Source organism: Haliotis rufescens, unplaced genomic scaffold (assembly GCF_023055435.1).
Source record: "Haliotis rufescens isolate VD_foot unplaced genomic scaffold, xgHalRufe1.0.p SCAF_137, whole genome shotgun sequence".
Taxonomy (NCBI): Eukaryota; Metazoa; Mollusca; class Gastropoda; order Lepetellida; family Haliotidae; genus Haliotis; species Haliotis rufescens.
In genome coordinates this window covers 196,392-221,896 of record NW_025963821.1, presented here as the reverse complement: position 1 = coordinate 221,896, position 25,505 = coordinate 196,392, and the positions used below count along the sequence as shown (strand labels likewise).

General features: G+C 42.7%; 2 protein-coding genes across 11 annotated transcripts in view; both read right to left on the bottom strand.

The window, feature by feature from the left end:
- Positions 1-414: 414 nt before the first annotated feature.
- Positions 415-9,378, bottom strand: LOC125378969 (glycoprotein-N-acetylgalactosamine 3-beta-galactosyltransferase 1-B-like). Of its 3 annotated transcripts, none has more exons than XM_048394990.1 (3): positions 8,938-9,378; positions 1,703-2,367; positions 415-988 (listed from the first exon to the last, which is right to left on the bottom strand). In XM_048394990.1, the coding sequence occupies exons 2-3, from the start codon at positions 2,285-2,287 to the stop codon at positions 692-694; spliced, it is 882 nt and encodes a 293-aa protein (XP_048250947.1). In that variant the 5' UTR covers positions 2,288-2,367; positions 8,938-9,378; the 3' UTR covers positions 415-691. The 3 variants fall into 3 exon arrangements, with proteins under 3 accessions (XP_048250947.1, XP_048250946.1, XP_048250948.1); XM_048394989.1 differs by lacking the exon at positions 8,938-9,378 and adding an exon at positions 4,513-4,693; XM_048394991.1 differs by lacking the exon at positions 8,938-9,378 and adding an exon at positions 3,988-4,333.
- Positions 9,379-13,008: 3,630 nt separating this feature from the next.
- The window catches only part of LOC124124412 (serine/threonine-protein phosphatase 6 regulatory ankyrin repeat subunit B-like), a 29,109-nt gene continuing 16,612 nt past the window's right edge, over positions 13,009-25,505 (bottom strand). For 4 of the 8 annotated variants that reach the window (XM_048394985.1, XM_046487572.2, XM_048394986.1 and 1 more), the window contains 7 exons: positions 22,934-23,224; positions 22,255-22,414; positions 21,958-21,996; positions 21,680-21,693; positions 20,452-20,487; positions 19,966-20,004; positions 13,009-19,772 (listed from right to left, as the gene is read on the bottom strand). In XM_048394985.1, the coding sequence (XP_048250942.1) occupies positions 15,877-19,772; positions 19,966-20,004; positions 20,452-20,487; positions 21,680-21,693; positions 21,958-21,996; positions 22,255-22,414; positions 22,934-23,224 (4,475 nt within the window). In that variant the 3' untranslated portion in view covers positions 13,009-15,876. The remainder of the gene's footprint in view (positions 19,773-19,965; positions 20,005-20,451; positions 20,488-21,679; positions 21,694-21,957; positions 21,997-22,254; positions 22,415-22,933; positions 23,225-25,505) is intronic. The other 4 variants (XM_046487574.2, XM_046487571.2, XM_046487570.2 and 1 more) reach the window with 3 other exon arrangements.

Below are 25,505 nucleotides of genomic sequence, written 5' to 3'. Positions count from 1 at the left end.
AGTTATAATTGTTGTAGTGTTGTTTATTATCATCTACAAGGTATGCATACATATATAAACCTGGCAAAAGTTAAGCACTTCCCATTACATATGTTTTTTAAATACATAGGTTTGGAAAAATCGTATGACTGTGACATACTCATAGTGATATACAGAAAACGAAATCGATTAATGTTTAAATGGGTTATACTCGTTCCAAGTAAATACTTCTTTGAGTATGTTTCACATCTCTCATCTGCGTCTGTAACTCATATGCTTTCAATAACTTGCGTCCATCTAGGATAGACCTAGGTGTTTCTTATCCAGTGTGTCACAATGTTACAGATTGATTGATAGGTGACCACTGTCATAAGTTTATTTATATCGTTCAAAGTCCCATGTAGTATGTATGAAATTTCTCAGGTGTGTATTATATAGATTTCCCAGTTCAATAGTATATACCCCGTATTCTTTCAATGTCTCCTTCCATGTCACTGTAGGATGTTTCAGTTCCAAAACAATGTTCCTCACATAACGAAGTCTGACAGATGACACAGTGTTTATAAAATATAAAAATAAAAATATTGCAAGCCTGAAATTTAGATTCGGCTGAATACCATAGTATTGAAAAGATCCATGTATTTATTTATCGAATTGGCGAAAAAAAAAAGTTGCTCATGTAAATAGCAAGACACAATTCCTGACTCCAGACTCACGCTCCTGTTTTTTTCTTTGGTTTCGTCTTGTCTGGAATATAGATAGTTGTGTTCTTCAGTCTCCACTCTGTAGCATTCTTGTAGTACTCCTCAATTGTCTCCCCTGGGTAAGGGCGCCTCCGACGTTCTTGTGGTATGTGAAACTCCTCGGCTCGAAACAGATTCCAGAGCTCCTTGTATTTCACCTTCCGACCAAACACAGTGATCTGGTAGAGGAACATATCCAGAGTTCTCATCAACTCCGGTTTCACATAGTGAAAGCTTATGGTCAGCTGTGAGCAGCACTCAGGGCCCTGTGTCGAGAACAGAAATTGAAACAACTCAACTACATATGTGTTTGTTGATTTATGCATGCGGCACTATTACAGCAGCGAAAGTGGGCCATGGAAGTATGTGACACACGCCCATTGTACGATACTCCCAATCTGCCTAGTCACAGACCTGACCACCCGATCTCCCATTTCAGACTGACATGGAATCCAAACGGGAATATACAGCTTCTAAGTCGCTTTATATAAAAAACTATAAATATATAAACATTGTCTGTAGAAGTCTCGCCGTGCTGTAATTATAAAGTACAAGGAAAAACTATGCTAGAAATCTAGAAAAGCCAATACTAGAGTTTATACCCTAAATCTGAAACGCTGAGAAAATGATTGTATATATCTATATCTATATATGTAAAACGTTAGATACAAGTCACTTGAAACTAACAGACACAGTTATGCTAGTTGATATAAACAGTCAGCAACTGCAATCAATACAGGGATTTTTCATGAGGTTCTACTTCATAAATACAGGTTTTCGTTTCGTGAATGAACCCTTGACATATGAGACCTAGATACTAAGACCAAGTTCTGTCAACACCATATAATGGTATGTGTTTTGTTTTAGCCAGAGGGAATAAAGCCTTTTATGCACACCATGGAGAAAACTGTAATTCTGTTCATAGAAGCGTTACACCAAATTACCCATTCACCAAACAGGAACAGGTAAACTCAGCTTACCGAGTGGTATTTGTTGGCAGAAAACCCGGAGATAAAGTTGGCTACACCAACTTGGAATGTGTCAGGATTTGCACCATGAAAGGTCGATCTGTTGTACTTGTCTAATGAAAGATATGTAGACACCGCAACCTTGTACATGCATCGCCCGGTCTCGATGTCTTCACTTCCTCCAGCGTGGCGACATCTACCTGGCACTCTGTAACCCTGCTCCACCAGTCGACGGAGAGCTTCCCTACTGACAGCATACCCCGCACCACCACCCATGTACCCGTTAGGTGAGAAGGGTGCGAAGTGGTCGCCAACGTAGACAGGTTTGCTGGCGTTTAGATGCGCGAGAAGAAATTTGAGATTTTCCACAATGACATATGTGTCATCATCAGCCTTGAGGAACCAGTCATACTCGTCTAGTGATGTACTATACATGTGTGTGAAAGCATGGACGATTTTCTCTGTGAGAGTGCGATGGGAGTCGGGAATGGTCACTCCTAATATGTCCGGCCCTGTTTTGTTTGTTGTCATCACATACATCATCTTGTCACATCTCTTGCCCCACGTCTCATTGACGGCCTTCAATTTTGTCTCCATGTTGACCTCCCTGGCGGTGATGAAACAGGCCAGACGGACCTTCCTGGACAGAGCTTCAGCCACGGTGCTGTCCACAGCTACTGCAAGAGTGGCAACAATAGGATGTTATATGACAGTCATGCCTCAATCAATCAATCACAGAGTTCCCCACAGCTACTGCAGGAGGGGCAACAGCAGAATATTATAGTTCATTCATGCATCCGCCACGAAACTCTCCACTGCTACTGCAGGAGATGCAACAATAGGATGTTATATGACAGTCATACATCAACCACGAATCTCTTCACAGCTATTGCAGGAGGAGCAACAGCAGAATAGTATAGTTTATTCATGCATCAGCCACGAATCTCTCCACAGCTACTGTGGATCAGGAGCGGGTGCTGCCGTCAAGGTCGAAGGGTATGCGAAATTATATCTTACATTGCAAGGAATACAGAAAATGTAACCAACAAACTGTCCGACATTAGCTTGGTTTCTTTTGTATCAGAACATGACATTGTTGCTTTATATGAAACATAGTCAATAAAAAATAACTTTAGTGACATTTTGACAGAATATAAACTTTTTTGTTGGCCAGCCACAAAAAGGTCTGATACACGTGTATCAATAAAATATCACTTTAGTGACATTTTGACAGAATATAAACTTTTTTGTTGACCAGCCACAAAAAGGTCTGATACACGTGTATGTAGCCGTCCCGTGCGACAAGGATGGTATACACTTACTTGGTAGTTGTCGTTAGACCAGTCTGATACATGTGTATGTAGCCGTCCCGTGCAACATGGTTGGTATACACTTACTTGGTAGTTGTCGTTAGACCAGTCTGATACATGTGTATGTAGCCGTCCCGTGCATCATGGATGGTACATACTGACTGGCTAGTTGTCGTTAGGCCAGTCTGATACATGTGTATGTAACCGTCCCGTGCATCATGGATGGTACATACTGACCGGGTAGTTGTCGTTAGACCAGTCTGATACATGTGTATGTAGCCGTCCCGTGCAACAAGTATGGTATACACTTACTTGGTAGTTGTCGTTAGACCAGTCTGATACATGTGTATGTAGCCGTCCCGTGCATCATGGATGGTACATACTGACTGGGTAGTTGTCGTTAGACCAGTCTCATACACGTGTATGTAGCCGTCCCGTGCATCATGGATGGTACATACTGACTGGGTAGTTGTCGTTAGACCAGTCTGATACATATGTATGTAGCCGTCCCGTGCAACATGGATGGTATACACTTACATGGTAGTTGTCGTTAGACCAGTCTGATACATGTGTTTTTAGCCGTCCCGTGCATCATGGATGGTACATACTGACTGGGTAGTTGTCGTTAGACCAGTCTGATACACGTGTATGTAGCCGTCCCGTGCAACAAGGATGGTATACAGTTACTTGGTAGTTGTCGATAGACCAGTCTGATACATGTGTATGTAGCCGTCCCGTGCAACAAGGATGGTATACAGTTACTTGGTAGTTGTCGATAGACCAGTCTGATACATGTGTATGTAGCCGTCCCGTGCAAGATGGATGGTACATACTTACTTGGTAGTTGTCGTTAGACCAGTCTGATACATGTGTATGTAGCCGTCCCGTGCATCATGGATGGTACATACTTACTTGGTAGTTGTCGTTAGGCCAGTCTGATACATGTGTATGTAGCCGTCCCGTGCAACATGGGTGGTACATACTTACTGGGTAGTTGTCGTTAGGCCAGTCTGATACATGTGTATGTAGCCGTCCCGTGCAACATGGATGGTACATACTTACTGGGTAGTTGTCGTTAGGCCAGTCTGATACATGTGTATGTAGCCGTCCCGTGCATCATGGATGGTACATACTGACTGGCTAGTTGTCGTTAGACCAGTCTGATACATGTGTATGTAGCCGTCCCGTGCAACATGGATGGTATACACTTACTTGGTAGTTGTCGTTAGACCAGTCTGATACATGTGTATGTAGCCGTCCCGTGCAACATGGATGGTATACACTTACTTGGTAGTTGTCGTTAGACCAGTCTGATACATGTGTATGTAGCCGTCCCTCGCAACATGGATGGTACATACTTACTTGGTAGTTGTCGTTAGACCAGTCTCAAACATGTGTATGTAGCCGTCCCGTGCAACATGGGTGGTACATACTTACTGGGTAGTTGTCGTTAGGCCAGTCTGATACATGTGTATGTAGCCGTCCCGTGCAACATGGATGGTACATACTTACTGGGTAGTTGTCGTTAGGCCAGTCTGATAGATGTGTATGTAGCCGTCCCGTGCAACATGGGTGGTATACACTTACTTGGTAGTTGTCGTTAGACCAGTCTGATACATGTGTATGTAGCCGTCCCGTGCAACATGGATGGTACATACTTACTTGGTAGTTGTCGTTAGGCCAGTCTGTTACATGTGTGTGTAGCCGCCCCGTGCAACATGGATGGTACATACTTACTGGATAGTTGTCGTTAGACCAATCTGATACATGTGTATGTAGCCGTCCCGTGCAAGATGGATGGTACATACTTACTTGGTAGTTGTCGTTAGACCAGTCTGATACATGTGTATGTAGCCGTCCCGTGCATCATGGATGGTACATACTGACTGGCTAGTTGTCGTTAGGCCAGTCTGATACATGTGTATGTAACCGTCCCGTGCAACATGGATGGTACATACTTACTGGATAGTTGTGGTTAGACCAATCTGATACATGTGTATGTAGCCGTCCCGTGCAAGATGGATGGTACATACTTACTTGGTAGTTGTCGTTAGACCAGTCTGATACATGTGTATGTAGCCGTCCCGTGCATCATGGATGGTACATACTGACTGGCTAGTTGTCGTTAGGCCAGTCTGATACATGTGTATGTAACCGTCCCGTGCATCATGGATGGTACATACTGACCGGGTAGTTGTCGTTAGACCAGTCTGATACATGTGTATGTAGCCTTCCCGTGCAACAAGTATGGTATACACTTACTTGGTAGTTGTCGTTAGACCAGTCTGATACATGTGTATGTAGCCGTCCCGTGCAACATGGATGGTATACACTTACATGGTAGTTGTCGTTAGACCAGTCTGATACATGTGTATGTAGCCGTCCCGTGCATCATGGATGGTACATACTGACTGGGTAGTTGTCGTTAGACCAGTCTGATACACGTGTATGTAGCCGTCCCGTGCAACAAGGATGGTATACACTTACTTGGTAGTTGTCGTTAGACCAGTCTGATACATGTGTATGTAGCCGTCCCGTGCAACATGGATGGTATACACTGACTTGGTAGTTGTCGTTAGGCCAGTCTGATACATGTGTATGTAGCCGTCCCGTGCAACATGGATGGTACATACTTACTTGGTAGTTGTCGTTAGACCAGTCTGATAGATGTGTATGTAGCCGTCCCGTGCAACATGGATGGTACATACTTACTGGGTAGTTGTCGATAGACCAGTCTGATACATGTGTATGTAGCCGTCCCGTGCATCATGGATGGTACATACTGACTGGGTAGTTGTCGTTAGACCAGTCTGATACATGTGTATGTAGCCGTCCCGTGCAACATGGATGGTATACACTTACATGGTAGTTGTCGTTAGACCAGTCTGATACATGTGTTTTTAGCCGTCCCGTGCATAATGGATGGTACATACTGACTGGGTAGTTGTCGTAAGACCAGTCTGATACACGTGTATGTAGCCGTCCCGTGCAACAAGGATGGTATACAGTTACTTGGTAGTTGTCGATAGACCAGTCTGATACATGTGTATGTAGCCGTCCCGTGCAACAAGGATGGTACATACTTACTTGGTAGTTGTCGTTAGACCAGTCTGATACATGTGTATGTAGCCGTCCCGTGCATCATGGATGGTACATACTTACTTGGTAGTTGTCGTTAGACCAGTCTGATACATGTGTATGTAGCCGTCCCGTGCAACATGGGTGGTACATACTTACTGGGTAGTTGTAGTTAGGCCAGTCTGATACATGTGTATGTAGCCGTCCCGTGCAACATGGATGGTACATACTTACATGGTAGTTGTCGTTAGGCCAGTCTGATACATGTGTATGTAGCCGTCCCGTGCAACATGGATGGTACATACTTACTGGGTAGTTGTCGTTAGGCCAGTCTGATACATGTGTATGTAGCCGTCCCGTGCATCATGGATGGTACATACTGACTGGCTAGTTGTCGTTAGACCAGTCTGATACATGTGTATGTAGCCGTCCCGTGCAACATGGATGGTATACACTTACTTGGTAGTTGTCGTTAGACCAGTCTGATACATGTGTATGTAGCCGTCCCGTGCAACATGGATGGTATACACTTACTTGGTAGTTGTCGTTAGACCAGTCTGATACATGTGTATGTAGCCGTCCCTCGCAACATGGATGGTACATACTTACTTGGTAGTTGTCGTTAGACCAGTCTCAAACATGTGTATGTAGCCGTCCCGTGCAACATGGGTGGTACATACTTACTGGGTAGTTGTCGTTAGGCCAGTCTGATACATGTGTATGTAGCCGTCCCGTGCAACATGGATGGTACATACTTACTGGGTAGTTGTCGTTAGGCCAGTCTGATAGATGTGTATGTAGCCGTCCCGTGCAACATGGGTGGTATACACTTACTTGGTAGTTGTCGTTAGACCAGCCTGATACATGTGTATGTAGCCGTCCCGTGCAACATGGATGGTACATACTTACTTGGTAGTTGTCGTTAGGCCAGTCTGTTACATGTGTGTGTAGCCGCCCCGTGCAACATGGATGGTACATACTTACTGGATAGTTGTCGTTAGACCAATCTGATACATGTGTATGTAGCCGTCCCGTGCAAGATGGATGGTACATACTTACTTGGTAGTTGTCGTTAGACCAGTCTGATACATGTGTATGTAGCCGTCCCGTGCATCATGGATGGTACATACTGACTGGCTAGTTGTCGTTAGGCCAGTCTGATACATGTGTATGTAACCGTCCCGTGCAACATGGATGGTACATACTTACTGGATAGTTGTGGTTAGACCAATCTGATACATGTGTATGTAGCCGTCCCGTGCAAGATGGATGGTACATACTTACTTGGTAGTTGTCGTTAGACCAGTCTGATACATGTGTATGTAGCCGTCCCGTGCATCATGGATGGTACATACTGACTGGCTAGTTGTCGTTAGGCCAGTCTGATACATGTGTATGTAACCGTCCCGTGCATCATGGATGGTACATACTGACCGGGTAGTTGTCGTTAGACCAGTCTGATACATGTGTATGTAGCCTTCCCGTGCAACAAGTATGGTATACACTTACTTGGTAGTTGTCGTTAGACCAGTCTGATACATGTGTATGTAGCCGTCCCGTGCAACATGGATGGTATACACTTACATGGTAGTTGTCGTTAGACCAGTCTGATACATGTGTATGTAGCCGTCCCGTGCATCATGGATGGTACATACTGACTGGGTAGTTGTCGTTAGACCAGTCTGATACACGTGTATGTAGCCGTCCCGTGCAACAAGGATGGTATACACTTACTTGGTAGTTGTCGTTAGACCAGTCTGATACATGTGTATGTAGCCGTCCCGTGCAACATGGATGGTATACACTGACTTGGTAGTTGTCGTTAGGCCAGTCTGATACATGTGTATGTAGCCGTCCCGTGCAACATGGATGGTACATACTTACTTGGTAGTTGTCGTTAGACCAGTCTGATAGATGTGTATGTAGCCGTCCCGTGCAACATGGATGGTACATACTTACTGGGTAGTTGTCGATAGACCAGTCTGATACATGTGTATGTAGCCGTCCCGTGCATCATGGATGGTACATACTGACTGGGTAGTTGTCGTTAGACCAGTCTGATACATGTGTATGTAGCCGTCCCGTGCAACATGGATGGTATACACTTACATGGTAGTTGTCGTTAGACCAGTCTGATACATGTGTTTTTAGCCGTCCCGTGCATAATGGATGGTACATACTGACTGGGTAGTTGTCGTAAGACCAGTCTGATACACGTGTATGTAGCCGTCCCGTGCAACAAGGATGGTATACAGTTACTTGGTAGTTGTCGATAGACCAGTCTGATACATGTGTATGTAGCCGTCCCGTGCAACAAGGATGGTACATACTTACTTGGTAGTTGTCGTTAGACCAGTCTGATACATGTGTATGTAGCCGTCCCGTGCATCATGGATGGTACATACTTACTTGGTAGTTGTCGTTAGACCAGTCTGATACATGTGTATGTAGCCGTCCCGTGCAACATGGGTGGTACATACTTACTGGGTAGTTGTAGTTAGGCCAGTCTGATACATGTGTATGTAGCCGTCCCGTGCAACATGGATGGTACATACTTACATGGTAGTTGTCGTTAGGCCAGTCTGATACATGTGTATGTAGCCGTCCCGTGCAACATGGATGGTACATACTTACTGGGTAGTTGTCGTTAGGCCAGTCTGATACATGTGTATGTAGCCGTCCCGTGCAACATGGATGGTACATACTTACTGGGTAGTTGTCGTTAGGCCAGTCTGATACATGTGTATGTAGCCGTCCCGTGCAACATGGATGGTACATACTTACTGGGTAGTTGTCGTTAGGCCAGTCTGATACATGTGTATGTAGCCGTCCCGTGCATCATGGATGGTACATGCTTACTGGGTAGTTGTCGTTAGGCCAGTCTGATACATGTGTATGTAACCGTCCCCTGTATTCCGGTTTGGGACAGCTCACGTTATCCATACATTGTGTGATGTCGACTGCCTCTATCAAAACACAATTTCGTTCAGGTGAATGAGCATGGTTTGACAAAGGTTTGAGTCACAACACGCATTTACCTGTTCTTCATAACCCCCTCGTGTTAGTGACGACTTCACGCTCTGGTTAACCTACTTCTCACCAAATGCAGGCCACAGATTATATATCAGCGCAGGATGAGAGTCTTATCGGTTTACAGTACGGTGTGTGCTTGTTACGCTGCTGTCAGAGACATACTATGGCGGCTGTAAACAATCGAGTCTGGCCAGGTAAACTAGTGGTTGATAGCATGAGCACTTTCATTTGTTTCAGTTAGGGTACATGTATTTCCATTCCTTGTTTCTAGCTTGGATAAACCCTATCTAAAGATAAGACGTAATTCTATCCTTTCTAAAGATAAGACGTCTGTCCTTTCTGTCCATATCGCATGAATATTCCTTCTGTTTTTATATAATTAACTTCTCACAGTTCGGTGTTTGCCCTTTAAGTTTCTTCAATATTTCACTTCAAATTTATATATCATTTGAGGTATCTAGATTGATTTGCAATTCATCGATATTTTTAGTATGCCGTTTTCTTTCTGATCTGGTTTTCGCTTCCATTCGGAGGGATATTTTAAAGTTTGACCTCCTTGCATTAACAGTAGTGTTTCGAAAAAGAGTTGGTCATCTTTGCTCATGAACAAAAGAAACGCGAATACCACTCTTGTTGGTTGATATATGAAGAATTACTCATATTTAAGATATATTAGATTGGTTCGATTTACAAACGAACATACCGTTACGTTGTGTGAAGCGATACTCATGACCGCATCACATGTGACGTCATGTTCAGGATGTCTCGTGCAGGATTAGCGTCTATGTTCATGTAAGTCGTTTCCTTTCTGTTCTCGCTTTCATTTCATTTGAGAGGAGTATTTTATAGTTTCACTTCTTATCAACAGCAGTGTTTGAAAAAAAGTTGGTAATCTATTTTAAATCTGGCGTTCATCTCTCTCTCTCTCTATATATATATATCCCTTTCTCTCTGTCATGCTTGTCAGAATGAAGGCAAAATGTTTCTCGTGTATGTTGTACGCAGAGCAAACTAATAGGAAGTGATCTTCAACCTCAATTTTTGCATCATTGCAGCCTTTACATAATCGACCACTTTGCGGTACATTGACATATCTACCAGATGTAATATGCACTTGATGTGAACAACATCGACATTGTGCTGGGGTCACTTTGAATGTTTTGATAGATACACATTTTCTGGTACAGCTCTCTTCAAAAAGGTAACTTTAAACAGTAAATATGATGATGTTGCGAATATGATTGCGCAGCACATTGCACACCACATTGCAAAACACATTGCACAACGCATTGCACAGCACATTGCACAACATATTGCACAACACATAGCACAAACATTACATAGCACCTTGCGATAGTTCTGAACTAAGAATACATTAGTTAACAACTGTTTAAAAGAAAATATTTTATTGAGCTTCTAGCTAGGCTACAATAAGTGATACAATTTATGAATATTCCCCTTCTATAAATGCACAAATATTGAAAAGCATTCCAAAAATAACATTCACTTGGTAGGCATTTTCATGGTATTTTAAAATGGTTCAACTAATATCTAAGAGCATTTGGTATACGAGTAATACTGTACATCTTGAAATAATTGCGACTGTGAAAAATGCCAGTGGCCTTTGCTTCTATTAGTTAAACAGCGCATGTGTATCTCAAAATGACTAGCAACAACAAGTATAACATAGAACATTGTACACCCTCTCTGTACATTACCCCAAGACATATTTTACATGCACATAAGTGAACCGATCGAACAGCACACAAATAGTTCAAAACACACATTTTTGCCTCACAGACCGAAAGAATGTGTTATGCCAAATGTGTGGTGAGGTGCAGTGACATTGGGTTTAACGACGCGTTCACTTATATGGCGACGTGCATGATCTTGTGTGGCTACTTGTACTAGTCCAGATTTCACAGTGCTAGCCCACTGAGATACCATGCCGCATAGCAAATTGAATGCCCTACTCAGTATACTGACTCCGAGCCGACCAGTCCTTGTTTTAGCCCCTTAAAGCCGAGCGCCAGACAGGGTAACAACAAGTACAATCTTTCAACGTCTTTTGGTATGACGCGGCTGGGGATCGAATCCCCCACCTTCTGATCTCCGGGCAGACGCTCTACCACTAGACAATAGAGCCAGTCTCCAAACTGGAGAGTGTTACCCTCTCTCTCTCTCTCTCATTCTTGTCTTTTCACTCTTGTGAGTATCCTCAGTAAGACATGTTTCGCTACACTAATTTTTCAGTTCTCGGTATATCACATCAATGAAAAGCGACCCAGAAGGGCATTATGTATCGACATAGCAAATATATTTGGGGTATTTCTTTTTAGACACTCGTCTCTTGGCGTACTTGTAATACAGGTGCAGCGTTGTATTCGTCATGTCCAAAGATATCAGGCTACATTGTGTGAACAAAGTGACATCTGCTTTTTCTCTCCCTTCCCTTGTCTCCCTCTGTCTCTCCAAATAGATCTTCTTTCACACACACACACGCGCACACAAGTACAATATATATATCTACCTGTCGCTCCTCTTTCTCTAGTCACGACACTCACACAAACACACGCACACAAGTACAATATATATATCTACCTGTCGCTCCTCTTTCTCTAGTCACGACACTCACACACACACACGCACACAAATACTATATATATCTACCTGTCGCTCCTCTTTCTCTAGTCACGACACTCACACACACACACGTGCACACAAGTACAATATACATATCTACCTGTCGCTCCTCTTTCTCTAGTCACGACACTCACACACACACACACACACGCACACAAGTACAATATATATATCTACCTGTCGCTCCTCTTTCTCTAGTCACGACACTGACACACACACACACACGCGCACACAAGTACAATATATATATCTACCTGTCACTCCTCTTTCTCTAGTCACGACACTCACACACACACACGCACACAAGTACAATATATATATCTACCTGTCGCTCCTCTTTCTCTAGTCACGACACTCACACACACACACGCACACAAATACAATATATATATCTACCTGTCGCTCCTCTTTCTCTAGTCACGACACTCACACACACACACGTGCACACAAGTACAATATACATATCTACCTGTCGCTCCTCTTTCTCTAGTCACGACACTCACACACACACACACACACGCACACAAGTACAATATATATATCTACCTGTCGCTCCTCTTTCTCTAGTCACGACACTGACACACACACACACACGCGCACACAAGTACAATATATATATCTACCTGTCACTCCTCTTTCTCTAGTCACGACACTCACACACACACACGCACACAAGTACAATATATATATCTACCTGTCGCTCCTCTTTCTCTAGTCACGACACTCACACACACACACGCACACAAGTACAATATATATATCTACCTGTCGCTCCTCTTTCTCTAGTCACGACACTCACACACACACACGCGCACACAAGTACTATATATATCCACCCGTCGCTCCTCTTTCTCTAGTCACGACACTCACACACACACGCGCACACCAGTACAATATATATCTACCCGTCGCTCCTCTTTCTCTAGTCACGACACTCACACAGTTATAACATTGTATCTTGAATGGTATGAATACGTAAACACGTTGAAGAGCATCATAATAATCATATCATAGCATTCAAATTCATCAGCATCAACTAATGAAACTGATAATGGAAAAATAAGACACGCCTATCTACATCATAATGAGTACACACTCATTCAAACTTCAAACATTACTGCAACGTCGAAAGTCGGTGATATATATAACTTCCTGTTCAGAACCTGTATACCGGTAACGTGGTTATATTCTACTTTTGTTGTTTCTTTGCCTCAGAAATGTATTGCTGTATATATTATTGTAGACTTCTAACGACTCAATGTCTTAGTATTTCATCAAATACATTTATACATTGGCATCCTTCTCCTGCACAAATTCACATTCATTATTTAGTCATACTTGATTACGTTTTCCTTGCACAGACAGTTTGGTTATGTTTTCAGCTGATCATAATACATGTGATCTATACCCGGCACTACTCTCAATACTTGTGATTGTTATAAAACAGCTTTCTTTGATATGCTTAAAACATCATTTGATGACATGCTAGGAAAATATATTTCCTGTTTGCTGCTACTCAAAACAAACCTGTCTAACTCACCTTATCCACACAAACACATATATTTTAACTAGATGAAGTACTCGTAACTTCTCGTAGAATTCAATGCATTAAATAATATATCAAACTTAACACAATGCTTAAACATATCTAATGAAGTGGCCAACAAATGTGAAAACCACATATCCCGAATCCGACTCACATCGTCCATTCAGGACGTCTATAACTAAAACAGAACACAAATCAAATATTTACATCTGTACCAGCAGGATATTTGCAAGCGGTACTGAAACATCCGACTCACTTCCACTTTTGCGTTACATTCACCGTCAAGAGGGTTGAAACATCGCCTATTTGATCAAGACTTTTAGTATATCTAGGAAATCATCAACAATATGCCATGTCCATATCATTCGTGTTTGCTATACCAGATTATGTTTATTTGTTGTTTAACGCCACAATAAGCAATAACCCAGCTGGTGGTCTGTATATTATCGAGTTTGAGCCACACAATCCTGTGATTGCATTATAAACATCTATCTATGCAACTGGGACACGATGACATGCATCAACCAAGTGACCGAACCTGACCATCCGATCCGGTTGGTCAACGGACAAGCATGAGTTGCTGAAGACGAATTCTAAACCAGATTTTTACAGGGTTGTACCTGACAGATCGTTTATTACATTACGCATCATTTAGTAAGGTGAATAGACACTTATTTAGTGTAAATACAGATCATTAGCTTGTATATCTGTATTTATGATGTGGATTGACTGAGAGATAGGGTCTAGTCACACATCATAAGTTAAACATGCTGACAGAATATTAACACTGGTAGAGTACCAGGTAGTTAGTAAGACGTTTGAAATACGGGTATGGGCCATGGGTAGTGACTGACCGTGCAAGATGCGGATCATAGATACAAGAATCTTCACGTAGGACAGACTGTATCATTTCCAATTTTAAGCTTCCGCACGTAGGAATGTCTTTAAAGGCGTTTTAGTTTGATATATTGGAAAGGTAACCTTGCTTCATATAAGGAGGTGTAAAGGTTATGTTATTGAAATTAACAGCATATTTGTTTTCTTTCGTATGATCAATGTTTCAACATAACACATCCATTGACAATAGTCATGCCTAGTAACAGGTGACAACTCCCAAAACAATGTCAAAATTGGGTGTGACCACCATTTGCATTGATAAAGGCGAGGCAGAGGCGGTGCATTGACGACACCAGATGATTGAAAGCAGCCTTTTGGATGCTGTTTCAAATATCAACCAAAGATTGGTCCAGCTAAGCTAGCGTTATCGACCTACTCTGGTCCTGTCGTAGGCATCGTTTCATCCCATGCATGCCCTATGTGGAAAAGGTCTGGGGAAACAGCCAGCCATGGCAAAATGTAAATGTTTCGTTACCGCCAAAAGCCTGTTACAACAAGTACAACATGTGGGCGGGCGTTACGCTGCTACAACGTGACGTTCCGTCCCAGGGCAGAACATGATCTCTAATGCTGTCGTCCGGCATGCATATAACAATGATGAGTTATGTTCTCCCATATGTTGTGAAGCAGCTCAATTCTATTACACTTCCACCCAAAACTGACCCGATTGAGTAACGCAAGCATCATTGAAACATTCTCCTGGACTTAAATATTCCCTTGCACAACTGCCTGAGCTGCCCAGGTGATACCTTGACTCATCAATGAACAGTATACGATAACAGTACAGTTATACATTTCCGATTTGATTTCTGACACAAATTAATCTCAATCAAGGAGTTGTGACGCACCAAGCGTCTTGTTTGTCTTGTTGACGTGACGTCACGCGGTGGCAGCTGATCCGTGACACGTCACGACTGTTTCCCTGCTGTAGATAACGTCTCGAAAAAGATGATATTGAGTTTCGACAAACATTAACATGTCTTGTAGCTTGGTTTTGTGCTATCCCTGTTCGCTGTAAACCCATAGCCCTTAGACGTTGATTTTCAGCCCTTCCTGGTAGTACATAAGCGTTATTTACGGTAAAACAAAAGTATTTCATGAACATTCACTGTGTTCTATTCACATAAATAAAACCTGTGTAAGTTTATGCCCCCGACAAACATGCAATCATCCAAATTGTAAATTGTGAATCACGACCTTTAGGTCGAGATGAATATATATTGAAAAATGCATTTTTTTATTTCAGAATATATCTACTTTTATTGAACTTTATATGAAGCAAAGTTTATGTTTCCGTTCGAATTGTGGAGATGAGGCCTTCAGTAAGGGTCAAAAGTAACTCCACTTAGCACAATCAATTATTTTAAGGTAACCACGTTTCAAGAAACATCTTTTTTAAAGAGACACACATGAAATTGAACATATTTGTTTTGCGAAAGAATTGCAGAAAAGTGCATGGAGCTTGATCATATGCCTGCTGTCTATACACTGTCTAGGCACAATTTTCATTGATGTCATCAGTGTGAGGTTATGCCATGGGTCTGTCCCTGTTCTTCCCTTTTGTTATTGCAAAGTTTTTACACCATGGGATAGTAATGTTCTGAAGATGTAACTTCAATATAAGTGACGTAAGTCTCCAATACTTTGCTAAGATTTAATGTTAAAGGGATATTTTCATTTCAGTTATCTTTCTCCAGGTGTGTGATAATTTCTTTGTTTTTCCCACGCCGAGCCAGGGTGAGGATATCCTCTCCTGTGCTTGACTCCACAAAGAGACCTGCCTTTTGAGCCACCAGTAGCTGGAAGATATCAGCATGTCCACACACAGCAGCCATCATCACCGGTGTCCAGCCATAGCGACCTTGGACATCGATGTCATAGGATGGGAGCAGATACTCCACACACCGTTTGTTGCCTCCTCGACAGGCGAGGTGTAGTAAACTGTCTCCATCCTGATCTGTCTGAACCAGGTCAGGACTCCCTCGACTGTAGGTCTTCAGGAAAACTACTTCCCCCCTGACCATGGTCTTCATTAGCTCATTCCACGGTGCCACTTGCTTGACTTGTTTTCTGTTCATTTGTTTAATGATTTGTCTGTTACCGAGTTTCAGGGCGAGAGTAAGGGCATCGTCTCCCGTGTTGTCAACTAAAGTCAAATCCGTGCCTCTATTTGTCAGGTATTTGACTACTGCAGCTTTTCTGTGCAGTACACCAGTCATGACATGTGTGAGGCCCATATTGTCCTTTGAGTTGACAACAAAATCAGCTATGATATGTTTCAACATTGCAAGCTGTCCGTGATGACATGCAAGATGTAGTAGAGTGTGTCCGTCATTGTCCACCAGAGTACGGTCAGCACCACAGGACATCAAGTATCTGTACACAGCAATGTAGCCTCCACAGACTGCTCGCATCAGAGGAGTCTCGCCATTCCTTCCCCTGGTGTTGATGTAAAAGCTGTCAATCACCTCCTTCACAATGGCTAGATTACCTCCTAGACAGGCTGCATGAAGAACATTATCATTTTCAGAGGCAGTTAATGATTGATTACCCCCTTTTCTTGCAATCAGATCATAAGCTTCCTTCTTCCCACTGAGAGCTCCAATCATTAATGGTGTCAATCCATCTTCTCCAGGACTGTTAATGTCAAACAGTGGTATGAGATGCTCTATGATGAACGTATTTCCACCCTGGCATGCAAGATGAAGAATGTTGTTTTTGTTGTCATCAGTCAATGTGAGATCAGCTTCCTTTGAAATCAGAAGGTCAAACACATCTTTATTCCCTGCCACAGCTGCAGCCATGACTGGAGTCCGGCCATTCTTTCCCCGAATGTTAACATCTATTCTCAACAGAAGTGATTGTACAATGGATATATTTCCGCCTTCACATGCCAAGTGAAGTATTGTGTCACGATATACATTGTATACGGACATGGAATCTTGTTTTGAAGAAAGAAGTTCAAATGCATCTTTCTTTCCAGACCAGACTGCAGACATCACGGTTGTGAAATCGTTTTTTCCACGACAATTTATGTCAAACTGTTTCTCTATCAAATATTCAACAATGGAGCAGTTTCCTCCCTGACTGGCAAGGTGAAGTATAGTATCATTGTTATCATCAACTGTTTTGAGATCAACTTTCTTTGACACAAGAAGTTTGAAAACATCAGCATTGCCTGCCCAAGCAGACTTCATGATTCCTGTTCTCCCAAGGTTTCCCTGGCTGTTCTTATCAGCTTTTTGCAGTAGATCTTTCACTATGGTTCTGTTTCCTCCGATACATCCCAAATGAAATACAGAGTTGCTGTAGTCATCTTCCAGGGAGAGATCAGACCCCCTTGACACAAGCAGGCGGAACACATCGCTGTCTCCATTGACAGCGGCATACATCACTGGCGTCCAGCCATTTCCTCCACGACTGTTGATGTTAAACTGTGGGAGTAGGTATTTCACAATGGAGGCATTTCCACCGTGACATGCAAGATGGAGGAGATTGTTACCAATGTCATCAGTCAGTTCAAGATTCACTTTCTCTTCCACAAGCAGGTCAAATACATCCTTCCTTCCATTCACAGCTGCCTTCATCACCGGAGTCCAGCCGTGTTTTCCCGGCCTATTGATGTCAAGGTGTGTAAGTAGATGCTCTAAAATAGATGTATCGTCCGACTGGCAAGCCACATGAAGGAGGCTGTTGTTGTCATCATCAGTCAGGTTGATGTCGGCCTTTCTTGACAAAAGAAGGTCAAACGTGTTCTTCTTTCCAGATGATGCAGAACACATTATGGGGGTCTGGCCATGTTTACCAGAGGCATTAATATCCGTTAATTGCAGTAGGCATTCCACAATGGAATTAATTCCACACTCACATGCCAGATGAAGCGCATTCCTGGTATTTGTATCTCTTAATCTTTTGTCAGCTTTGTATTTTAAAAGAACATCCAAAACATCCTTCTTCCCAGCAAACACTGCACACACAAGTGGTGTCCAGCCATGCATTCCTCGAGTGTGGATGTCAAATTTATGTTCTTTAAGTAGATATTCTACACTGGCAGTTGTTCCATTCTCAATGGCCAAATGTAATAGGCTGTTGTTGTTGCTGTCACATAGTTCTACATCAGCGTTGTGTTTCACCAGGAGTTTCAGGCTACCCACCTGTCCAGAGACAACTGCGTACATAACTGGCGTCCAGCCATTCAAGCCACGACTATTGATGTCACAGTGAGGAACAAGTTGCTTCAGGATATTCTTGTTCCCAGTGAAGCATGCATAATGGAAGATGTTGTGCATGTCATCATGAGACAGAGAAGTGGGATCTTTAATCATTAGAGACAATTTGTTAACTATCTCTTTCCTTTTACATATGGGATGCATGATGTATTCACTTAGAGCCCCACTGGCAATAGAATCAGCCATTCTGTCATCAATGGTTTCACTGTAGGCCTCCGAGAAAGGAATGCTGAGCTGGTGTTCTTTGATGGGAGCAATGTCTGCTTGCTGATCCTGTACATGCTCAAAGAGGAACTTAATAATGCAATGTTTACAGATAAATTTTGGATCAATACTGAATAAGACAGAGGCACAGACATCATAAATCATCGAATGGGAAAATGATATTAAGTTTCCTTCTGTCAAAAGCGAACCACATAAACTTCTGACAGCCACAGCTACATCTTGTCTGGTTGATGTCTTCACAAAGGACAGAGCTGCCTTGATGTGGGCCTCCAGGTCTGGGTTGTCAGATTCAGTCTCCAGCTGACTGAGGTTCAGCTGCCCGTCACACAGTAGCACTAGGATTAGGGCAGCTGACTGGTTATCCAATCGACTTATAACCGTGTTGAATTCAAGTTTTAGACATGATACGGGATTTTCAAAAAAACGCTGTTGGTGTTTTTGAAAGGCAGCACAACTGGAGAACAATTTGCATACAAGAGGAAATCCAACAGTTTGTTTATCACATGCACCAAGTTCCATCTCATCGACGTTTGCTTTGCATTTGTAATGGTGTTTATGTTTCATCCATATTTCTTTCTTCTCCTCCGGTGTGTAAGACAATAATGCTTCCGCAGAGTTATTGAACAAACAAATTGGATGACCTTCAAGTTTTAACATTGCATGTTCTAGGGCGGAGGTTTCTGTTGTGAATATGAGGTACATGTCTGACTGATTGTCTCTTCTTTCTTCCTCTCTCGACTCCTTCTGCATACTCTCATATCGTCTCTCAGACCTGTCCTTGCACTGTGCTAGGTACAGATGGAGGTCATACAGAAGGTGTTTAAAACGAGGCACATCCATATGGGACCCTGCCTTCTGAAATATGTCATCAAATATCACACATACATCATGGCCTTGCCAGTCAGACAAGTTTACTTGTGAAAGATCATCAACCAGTACCAGCTCATAGCCCTGCTTCCTGTATTCAGCTCCCAGCATCAGGGCCATGGATGTTTTACCTTCACCCGGAGCACCACTGATGGTCACATGATGGAACGTCGCCAACATTTCTCTCACTTTCTTAAAGTTTTCAGTTTCCACAAACAATGTTCGTGTATTGTTTATCTCTCGGTCAATTGGATCTGTACAGGAAGAAACACGATTATGAAAAGAAAATTGAAATGTAAATAATAGACATCAAGTAAGTGAGATTATTATATCAATGTTATTTATATTGTCATCACATTTTATATCACATTTGATTTGGATATATGTACGTTGTTCAATACAATTGTTATAATTCATGCTACAGTGTGAAAAGCAGTGTGTATGTACCTGACTCAATGCGTTGTTCTTCCAGACCATGTCCCAATTCTGGTAAAAAAATAAGACCCACAACTGTCATACCCACTCATGTACAGTTCAGAAAAAAAAATGTGGTGATGTATGACTTCAGAATGTCCCTGTCAAAATATACACTTAAAGCAAAAAGAGGACCATGTACGTATATATAGCGCTACACACGTATGTGGGGTGTCATTGTTGGTTTTGTCACTTTCACGGAAGGTGGATTGATCTCCGTGAACAATTATGTCTGTCGATCTTATTGTTTCTGCCTATGATACAGTTTTGGTCTACTTAATTCAAATCATTGTTTGTTTATGAACAAGTGATACGAGTTAATGACATTCAGCAATCTGCCAGACGCCAAGACACGTTCTATGTAAAACCAACTTCTTTTTATTATTCTTTGTAGTTTCTGCTACCTTTATCAAGCAAGTGATTAATATCAAGGTGAAATATGATATAATTAATACTCACTGCTAAAGGCCGCTCCACTTCTTTCCATTAAGGGAACTAAAACATAGAAGATGTCCAGATCAGATAAAAATATATACCTTTACTGAACAACCTGAAGTTGAATACGAGATGTTATCCAGTAAAAAATATGAGCACATTATTAACTACTATATATCCAGGTAATATACAATGCATTGACGAATAACAAGGTTATACACCAGGTGTATCCCCAAAGCCACTGTAGTCATTAAGTTCAATTTGATGTTGAATCATTCATTTTGGTGATCCATTCATACATGGTAAAGCGTCGGTGGTCCAACAGAAGGTCGGTGGTACGATCCCTGTCCTAGTGATAACGAAACTGTGTTAAAAGATAGTACTTGCGTTACTCTGCCTGGCGCTAGACTCTGAGGGCAGACTACTCGGATCAGTATAAGGGCACCTGAATGTGGTATTCATGTTAACACTGCAGCATTGTATCTTAGTGGGCCAGAACTATAACCTCCTTCTGATTTCTGACCGTTAGACGGACGTAAGAATGCACGTGAATGTACGTCTCTACATAAGTGTAACAATCTAAATTGCGACGTTCAATCCCCAGTTCACCTCACTTTCAAAATAGCAAAGGCATCAGTTAACATATATAAAAGCAGATCTATGCCATAAAGTTACCAATGTGAAACCGCATCAGTAAACACGTAAAAGTGCCACTAACACTTACATGACCAATGTGACACAACAAGAGTATAAGTACCCAAAAAAGTAATGTTTTCCTTGTATTCATCACACTGAAAGTGTATCAGTGTACACGTAAAAGTAGCACTATCACTTATAGTCATTAATCTGAAACAAAGTAATGCATAGGAACTAAATGCCAAGGGATATTTTTCATTACTTCGAAATGATCACATGATACCTGTGTGCAATACGAATACCTCTGCTAAAACGTGTTTGCATATGGCACATAATATGTTTTAATAGCATCAGTCTCTGGTATCTAAGTTTGGCTTCATGCTGCCATCTAACCCAACACCTCTAACACAAGGTGCATCTAGTCTCAACGTACATATTCGCTGCTAAAGGATCAGATCAAGTCAGAGGGTCGTAGGATATGCAATATAATTTCAAGGTTACAATATAACTGCACGCCAGATAACCAATAACTGTCGGGAGGGACGTAACTCTTATATTTGAAAAAGTACACCCATTGTACATTTAAGCAAAAGTCAAGTTACTTTAATATACTTACTGTCTTCCGGGGACCTGTAAATATAAAAAAAGTTCCCAACTACAATGGATACTACAATGGATGGATGACACTTATGTTAAACATACAATCCGTGAAGTAAAACATAATATCAGGGAATACTGGTCTCTTATCCCAGCCTCATATTATGATGATGCATACCATGAACGACGTGAGCTGCATGTTATATCAGAAACTAAAAGATTATGTAGATATGAAAGTAAAGACATTTTAGCCTTCGTGACGTGATATCTTTGCAAAATCATTGGTCTTGGTATTACCTTCCATCGCCGTTTTTTCTTCCCTTTTTCCGTTTTATCCTGCAAAGAATTAAAATTATTAGAGCAGTTGAAATTCATTTTTTAACGATGAATGAAGTGCTTAAATCTTTGCTTGTAGGTGTGATATTTGTAAAAAATCAAGAACACTGAATATTCCCTTCATTAATGGAACAATTGTCTCGTATAATACCAACGGATGGGAATGAAATTTCGACCGTGGAGATCCGGGTAAAGTGTATCTCGTGAATAGCCACACCGTTATTTATGGATGCGTTATTCTGTCAGGTCTACACTCACACTATAAATGCCACCACTACGACTGTGACGAGGCAGATTATGATGATGATGATGATGGGGACAATAATCACGACTAGGTCTGTTTGTTTCCCAGGCCTAGGGGTAGATCCCCGTGGTGTTGAGGCATCTGTCGGTGACGTTGAGTGCGTTGAGACCACTACTTATGAAAAAGAAAGAACTTACAAATCTTAGGTCAATCAAATATTATTATTATTATGAAACAATATTTTAAATAGCCAGCATGTTAATCGAAGCATTTTGTAAATGTGTTCAAAGCCGGAGTATTGCTTTCAAGTTCTTTTTTGAACATATGCCAACCCCTGTCTAATGTTAAATTTGATTTGTACTTATTTGTGACCGGCAGCTCATTTATTAATTCATATTTCCTTGTCAAACTGTATTATCAAAAGAAAACATTCATATAATGGTATAGGTGACCTGTCGTCCAAGGCATCTTCCGGAGGCTTCACAGAAAACTATGATAGTTGAACCCTTGTGTATATTTCTAGTTTTGACAGTACCATGCTCATGCTCAAAGTTTTCACCAAGGTGATGGGCGTATCCACATCAAGCTGACACGCCGTGATATAACTGTAATAATGTTCACAGCAAACATCAAACCAAACTCGCTAACTTTTAAGAACATGCAAGTCCTGAATGACACAGTAGACATTCCTACCTGTTGTGATGTTGCAGAAGTCTCCTCTGTAGGTTCCATCACAGCCAAAAGTACACAGACCGTTCTGCTGGTTGCATGTGTTCTTTTCGCAGTGGCTGCTACAAGGTAGATCACACATATCGCCATGCCACCCACGCATGCATCCCTCAGAACACTTCCCAGTCAACTTGTGGCAGTGCTGGAGTTTCCTGGCTTCATTGACAATACAATGTTCAGGACAGGCTTTTTCGCACCGTTCTCCATATCTTCCCCATTCACAATTCGTCTGTCCATACACTTGTGATGCTGAAACTACATAGGGAAGAAATGACTTTAATCTTTAACATTCGACTCACTGTTAAGAAATACTTCGTAAAATATATGAAATAAGGTTCGTTTGTTTGTTCGTTTCTTTGCTGCTTTCATGGCGGTCTGTAAATAATCGAGTCTGGACCAGACAATCCAGTGATTGACATAGTGACCCTTAAGTGAGATACGATGACATGTATCATCCAAGACAGCAAGCCTGACCTCCCCATCTCGTCTGCCGCCACTTACGGCAAACATTGGTTGCTGAAGACCTATTTTACCCCGGATCTTCACGGGTTTATAAATATAGGCGTCCTAATCAATGTACCAATGTCATGGAGGAGAATGATGAAACTTAGATCGTAGTTAAAGTGCAAAAGAGAACCTTATACTGTGATGGACATCGTGAACTATTACAACACACAAGGAAATGACCAGAGAGAAACATGGAGAATACTTGTCAGGCAGGGTTTCATCGTGATACAGTTGTTGTAACCCCTTCCATATTACCAGCAGAGCTTCAGAATTACCTCGCGTGAATGACAATAGAATGATTTACCATTTGTTTAATTTTGGCAGATAATCCTACATATCCTAGTGAGTGAGTGAGTGAGATGGATGGGTTTAACGCCGTTTTTAGCAGTATTCCAGTAATATCGTGTCAGCTTAATATAGTAGGAAAGCGTGAAGTTATGCGGGTCTCAGACGTTAACCACTTCGGTGAAATCCGATATGTAACCAAGGTGTGACGCCTGTACTCCAACACACTGTACCCGAGGTGTGACGCCTGTACTCCTACACACTGTACCCGAGATGTGAGGCCTGTACTCCTACACACTGTACCCGAGGTGTGAGGCCTGTACTCCTACACACTGTACCAGAGGTGTGAGGCCTGCACTCCAACACACCGTACCCGAGGTGGTTAGCCTGTTCTCCTACACACTGTTCCGTTGTGTGAGCCCTGTACTCCTACACACTGTACCCGAGGTGTGAGGCCTGCACTCCAACACACCGTACCCGAGGTGGTTAGCCTGTACTCCTACACACTGTACCAGAGGTGTGAGGCCTGCACTCCAACACACCGTACCCGAGGTGGTTAGCCTGTACTCCTACACACTGTACCAGAGGTGTGAGGCCTGCACTCCAACACACCGTACCCGAGGTGGTTAGCCTGTACTCCTACACACTGTTCCGTTGTGTGAGCCCTGTACTCCTACACACTGTACCCGAGGTGTGAGGCCTGTACTCATACACACTGTACCCGAGGTGTGAGGCCTGTACTCCTACACACTGTATCCGAGGTGTGAGGCCTGTACTCCTACACACTGTTCCGTTGTGTGAGCCCTGTGCTCCTACACACTGTATCCGAGGTGTGAGGCCTGTAATCCTACACACTGTACCCGAGGTGTGAGGCCTGTACTTCTACAGACAGTACCCAAGGTATTAGGTATGTCCTCCTACACATTGTACCCGGGGTGTGAGGCCTGTACTACACACTGTTCCGTTGTGTGAGCCCTGTACTCCTACAGACAGTACCCGAGGTGTGAGGCCTGTACTTCTACACACTGTACCCGAGGTGTGACGCCTGTACTCCTACACATTGTATCCGAGGTGTAAGGCCTGTGCTCCAAACACTGTACCCGAGGTGTGAGGCCTGTACTCCTACACACTGTACCTGAGGTGTGAGGCCTGTACTCCTACACACTGTACCCGAGGTGTTAGGTATGTCCTCCTACACACTGTACCCGAGGTGTAAGGCCTGAACTCCTACACACTGTTCCGTTGTGTGAGCCCTGTACTCCTACACACTGTACCCGATGTGTGAGGCCTGTACTCCTACACACTGTACCCAAGGTGTGAGGCCTGTACTCCTACACACTGTATCCGAGGGGTGAGGCCTGTACTCCTAAACACTGTTCCGTTGTGTGAGCCCTGTACTCCTACACACTGTAGCCGAGGTGTGCGGCCTGTACTCCTACACACTGTACCCGAGGTGTGACGCCTGTACTTCTACAGACAGTACCCGAGGTGTTAGGTATGTCCTCCTACACATTGTACCCGGGGTGTGAGGCCTGTACTTCTACAGACTGTACCCGAGGTGTGAGGCCTGTACTCCTACACACTGTACCCGAGGTGTTAGGTATGTCCTCCTACACACTGTACCCGAGGTGTAAGGCCTGTACTCCTACACACTGTACCCGAGGTGTGAGCCCTGTACTCCTACACACTGTACCCAAGGTGTGAGGCCTGTATTCCTACACAATGTATCCGAGGTGTGAGGCCT